At 40.8% G+C, this 5,443-nt stretch overlaps 1 protein-coding gene across 1 annotated transcript; it reads left to right on the top strand.

Annotated features, from left to right (window-relative positions):
* Window positions 1-511: 511 nt before the first annotated feature.
* On the top strand, window positions 512-3,072 carry LOC135476773 (G protein-coupled receptor 161-like). The gene has a single exon (XM_064756903.1). It carries the CDS (start codon window positions 609-611, stop codon window positions 1,596-1,598), a length of 990 nt encoding a protein of 329 aa, XP_064612973.1. The 5' UTR covers window positions 512-608; the 3' UTR covers window positions 1,599-3,072.
* Window positions 3,073-5,443: the final 2,371 nt, after the last annotated feature.

The raw sequence follows: 5,443 nt of genomic DNA, 5'->3' as shown, positions 1-5,443 counted from the left end.
AGCTGATTGCCGCGGAGCGACCGATAAGGCTGGCGGAGCATCATTGGTGAGGTGACATGGAAACAAGAGCCGTCTTTTCAACGGGAGCATCTGGAACCTAGCGATACGCGGTTAACCTGTGCACCTAACCTTCCGCTCTATATGTGTCAGCTCGTCTAAAGTGAACAGGGCAGTACAGTGCTAATACCTGCAGGCTGCACACCTGCGTTAAGAGCTGCAGAGACGGCGTTTAACTGAGATGTGCCGGTATGGGAAGGCAACCTAACCATTCCTTGATCACTTCGCACTGGGATGGATCTTTACCTGAGAACGTTAGCACGGCGACACCCTCAGGACCGTTGGAATCTCTGGAACCCATGGTTCTCTGGCAGCCGGGACAGGCGTACATTGTCCGGGGTGTTCTCACCCTACTGTGCCTTATTTGTGGAATACTTTTTAATACTTTTATCATTGTGGCGATCGTGTCGAACAGAAAGCTCCGATCTGTACGGAACGTGTTCCTCGCGCACCTGGGAGTTTTAGGGCTGGTGTCGTCCTGTACAACAGTGTTGCTCAGTTGTGTATCGCTCCTCAGGGGCTCCTGGGTCGGAGGTAATGTCCTATGTCAAATGTACGCTTATTTGTTTTCGGTGTTATTCCTTATCTCCGTGTGGATTATAACGGCATTAAGCTGGGATAAATACCAGACTATCGCTAATCCTCTCCATCACAGCCAGACTGCATCGTCTGTCAAGATGGCTACTATTTTCTGTATCTTCTGGTTGGCAGGAATCGTGATGTCCTTACCTCCTTTTTTTGGAGGAAATCAGTTTGCGTTTCATCCTGCCATGGCTATGTGTTCTATCAAATTTTCAAATTCCTTTGGACTCTGGTACTCGGTGTCATTCCTCGTGGCAGGAACTGTGATTCCTTTGGTAATACTTACTTATTGTTATGCTCATATTTTCAAAATCGCCCGGACTCAAAGCAGCAAAATTGCTGCGAGTATGGTTAAAATGGTAAGTATTATCCAGGCGCCTATCACCACCACCCCACCGAGGTCGATCTCGATCAAAGGCAAAAGAGCAATCGGAACTATACTACATATTGTGGGGGCATTCCTTATCACCTATATACCATTCGCTTTGGTAGTCACAACAGAGATGATAGCTCAGACAATAACCAGTGATGTACTCAGTGCTGTTTCTGGAACGCTTGTCTTGTCCGCGCCTGTGATAAATGGCGCTGTGTACGGACTCAGGAATAGGATATTACGGGAGTCTTTCTCAACATTCATGCGTAAGAAATACAAACGCTTAGTGGGGCATGATCACGGATTGGATAATGGATTGATTCCTAGGGCCAGCTCCCACTCCCTTGCCAGGAGGAACTCTTCTAACCTCAGGCTGTCCGCTTTGGTCAAGCGGTGCCCAAATGATAGCCCTACATCTCGACCCCTCAGCCGTACCCAGTCCCTCCGAACCCGCATCCTAACGGCACCCTCGTCCCCTGCCTTCATGCAGATTCCTAACGGCCTCAGACCCCCGGGGACTTGCATCCCTAGGGTGAATTCGATGCCTATACAATGCACGGTGGATGGTAACTTCACGATCTTGTAGACCTGCAAAAGCACGCTTTTCATCAATCCCTAAATTTACCTGTGTTCTTCAGGTGAGGAAACAATTTCTGAACACAGCGGATGGAAGTTTGGAAATACGCTACGTACGTGACCATCGATTTGACTATTTCAGTGGCGAAAAAATGAACTTCTGACAGGTGTAGCGAGGGCACGGCTTCTTAGTCTTTTAGTTCAACGAAAATACGAGATAAACGTTTTCTGTTCGATGTTGTATAAGTGTGATTGATATATCGCTTGTTTTCTTTATTTGACGTTAATCGTACTTCATTAATATCACCTTTGAAGTATCCGTACGCCCTGGTATCAGATAAGGCTCAGATGATATCGAAACGACCGTGTTACTGTCACAGTATTTGGTGAATACCAGGATGTGTGATAGAAATATTGTGATAAAGAGCTAGGAGCTTTCTTGCGTCCGCATTTCCTTAATGTGATTAACATGGTGAAAATGTGAGGGAAAACGTCAGATCAGAATGAAACTTTCATAGAAATCATTGAATGAGAGAGAAACGAAAGGTGAAAATTGTTGGTAATTTCGGGAAAAAAGACATATGCAACTTCCAACTTGTCCTTCCAAATGTTAGTATAAAATTGCGCGATAGAAAGTTGGAAACCCGAATGAAACAGGATTCTGAGTTCAATGTTATCATGGTGTAATAACATGGATGCGTAAGGGGATGTAATGCGGGAGAACAGTTTTCTGACTGGCATTAGTCAGATTGAAGAGTTCTAGTTCCACTTTCAAAAGATGAACAGACATGTCAGATTAATCGCAATCAACATTTCAGGGCGGAACTACTCACAACTAGCCAGGATCTCCTTTCTTTTGCCTATTTGTTGAAAAAGGTCTTCCCCAAAAAGTTTCTATAAACTCCCATTGTTTGTCTCGGCACTGCGACTCTACAGTAACGAAGACGTTTTTTCATGTCGTGTCTAAGGCTACAAAAGTTTCGAGATGTCGACCTCTTGTCTCTCTTTTCATGACTTCAATAACATTGTAGTGGCATATATTGTTGGTTGTTTATATATTATATTATCCCCCACACACGAAACACCTCTGTTGTGACCATTTGCGAGTGCGAATGGCAGGTTCACGAGAACAACCTGTAGGAGCAAGTAAAGAAAATGGGAGACACTTCACTCAGTTGCTTTTTTAATGAAGTACCCATTTTTATTGTTAATTTTTCCATACGAAGCAAACAGTCAGACATGGCACTAATGGTGATTTCATGTTTTCTCCACGCAAATATTTTTTTTACATGTCTGTTACTGGTTTACATGTCTGCAAGTGTTTTATCTGTCTATTACTGTTTTTACACGTCTATTACAGTTTATATTCGTCTTTTGCTGTCTACGTCTATAGATTTTTACATAGAATACGTTGTTTGTTCGTCGTGTTGTTTTTTCTCAATTTGCTCAGATATTGATTAAGATTTTTATTTTCGTTTATATGTTACGGCTTTAAATAATTTCCTTGCAGGTTTGTTATTGTGACCTTGTTATTTAAATTTATATTTATATACATACATATATATATATATATATAAATTGTTATTAAATATCACCTCTGTAAAGCTAGGTCCGCTGTCCCCTTATTCTTATCTTTATGGGTCTGAGCGGGCGTCTGACAAATTTGATTTTCCGACACTCCCACTGGAAGCCTATTCATACCAACGAATCGTTCTTATTTATTTCAGGAAATAATCAGATTTCTTATTTATTTTTCAGTACCTGTGACTAACATTGTTTAGTTCAAGTGACACAAATTGAATGAATATTTTCGCAAAGATTATACATATATGGTTATATTTTCTTGTATTCGGTCGTGATAAGCAAATGTTTTTTCTAGTGTGAAATATACTAAGGCCAAGGCGCTCTATACTTACGTTGTTTTCCATACTGGGTTATACCGAGCGTTCCAATCAAGATATATAGAAGCTTGAATCATGTTACGTATACTGACTTGGGGATAGTGGATCTAGCATCTAGCTCATTTTGTGTTCAGTGTTATAAGTGTGTTTAATGCTACATTTTGTGAAAGTTGATATTTTTGACTGTGATATTATTAATAAATGATACATTCGAAATAGAAAAACACGTAATATTTTGAGAAGAAATGTATATGCGTTACATGTTAAAACAACTGTACAAAATCCTAGTAGAAATTTTCCCTCTCGCTGTAGACATTGAAAGGAGCAGACAAAGATGCATGCCATGCTTCCTATTAGCTCACATCATGCTGGCTTCCTCTCCGGCCGTAGGTGGGAAGGTCTGTCGGCAACCTACGGATGGTCGTGGGTTTCTCCAGGGCTCTGCTCGGTTTCCACCCATTATAATGCTGGCCACCGTCGTGGAAGTGAAATATTCTCGAGTACGGCGTAAAACACAAGTCAAATAAATAAATAAATATTAGTTCACATTATTCCGCCTAAATACTGAGAGTCTAGTCAATTTTTTTGTCCGCAAACCTCCCTAAATTTAGTTGACGAAGAAATGTCCAAAAATAACAAGGACACTGACTTTTATTACCATAAAATATTCAATACCTTTGCTCAACAACAAAAGGCAAATACTGGATGGTAATTTTGTTGAAAACTTAAAACGTGGAGTTTGCCATTACCAAATGCTAAACTCGTGTCTTTATTTTTAATACTATCCTGAATTTTACGGTATATTCTGAATGCTCCATCATTTCCACTGTACACTTTCTTCATCAGCAACATGAGTAGCAAAATACAATAGTAATTAAGAGTTTGTGCTTCAGTTGTACTGAGGGTCATTGAACCTCAAAGCATAACGCTTAATTCCTGTAAACGCCTACGATCAACCGATTCAGCTCATATATCTGAGATATTTTTGTATCAGTATATATGAGCATTTATCATACAGTGCATGTAGACTGTAACAAGAAGGTTTGTGTTCTGCATCAAGCCTCTACCATGCACTTCATTAACCAACGGCTAAAATTACAGATTTTACAACATTGGAATTTGGACAGAACTGATAATCTATGTATTTTACGTCTTATTCTGTGATTGATAGTTTCATGGATGACGTGGTGTTTCGTAGAAAGATGTGGTCTCTAACCATTTGTATCTAGGTAATCGGATATTCGAGCGTGAGGTCACGCGAGAATCTGCTTCAGTAATTAAGTAAGACTGAGTAAGCCCAAGGCTTCCTTTAGGATCCGCTTCTCGTCCTTTGCCGTATCCCTGTTAGAGATTGGGTTAATCCAGCGCTCTTGTTGATGTCTGCGTGGTTGGCTTGAATTAGCTGATTATCCAAGCGCCTCCTTACACAAACTTTTATTGTGATCATTTCTACCAATCAGATTATACGCTGGACATGTCGCTGGGCAGTGCAGACAACCAGAAGTTCCGTTCCTCGTTTCCTGACGGCTTAAAGTCATTTGGCACCCAAGGAAGACTTTGAACACTTTCGAAATTTTAGGAATCTCAGTGTTTGCTTACTGTGTAAAAGGACAATCTGTCTAACATCCAGTGCAAACCTATATATAAGCACACAACAATGTCGTTCTAATGACTCGTAGAGCTTTGATAATGCTGGCTGAAAATCTTGATATACGGGCTCAATTAACATTGATGGCTTGTATCCTTCGAGTCTAAGTTAATATCTTTTGAATTAAACCGGAGATTGTTGAGGGAATAGCGAAGTAGTCTAGTCACACAGAGCTATTCACTCCCTTGTGGCAGGCCCAAATAACCAGTAAACAAGTTTAGAAAGACAAAATACCGCTGCCTGAGAACTAATTTTCGTCTTCGTTTCGTCCTAAACCGAACAAGTCTACTTTATTTAGGAAAGAGC

Source organism: Liolophura sinensis, chromosome 10 (genome assembly GCF_032854445.1).
Source record: "Liolophura sinensis isolate JHLJ2023 chromosome 10, CUHK_Ljap_v2, whole genome shotgun sequence".
Lineage (NCBI taxonomy): Eukaryota > Metazoa > Mollusca > Polyplacophora > Chitonida > Chitonidae > Liolophura > Liolophura sinensis.
The sequence above is the reverse complement of the archived record's forward strand: the minus strand, read 5'-3'. Positions and strand labels throughout refer to the sequence as shown.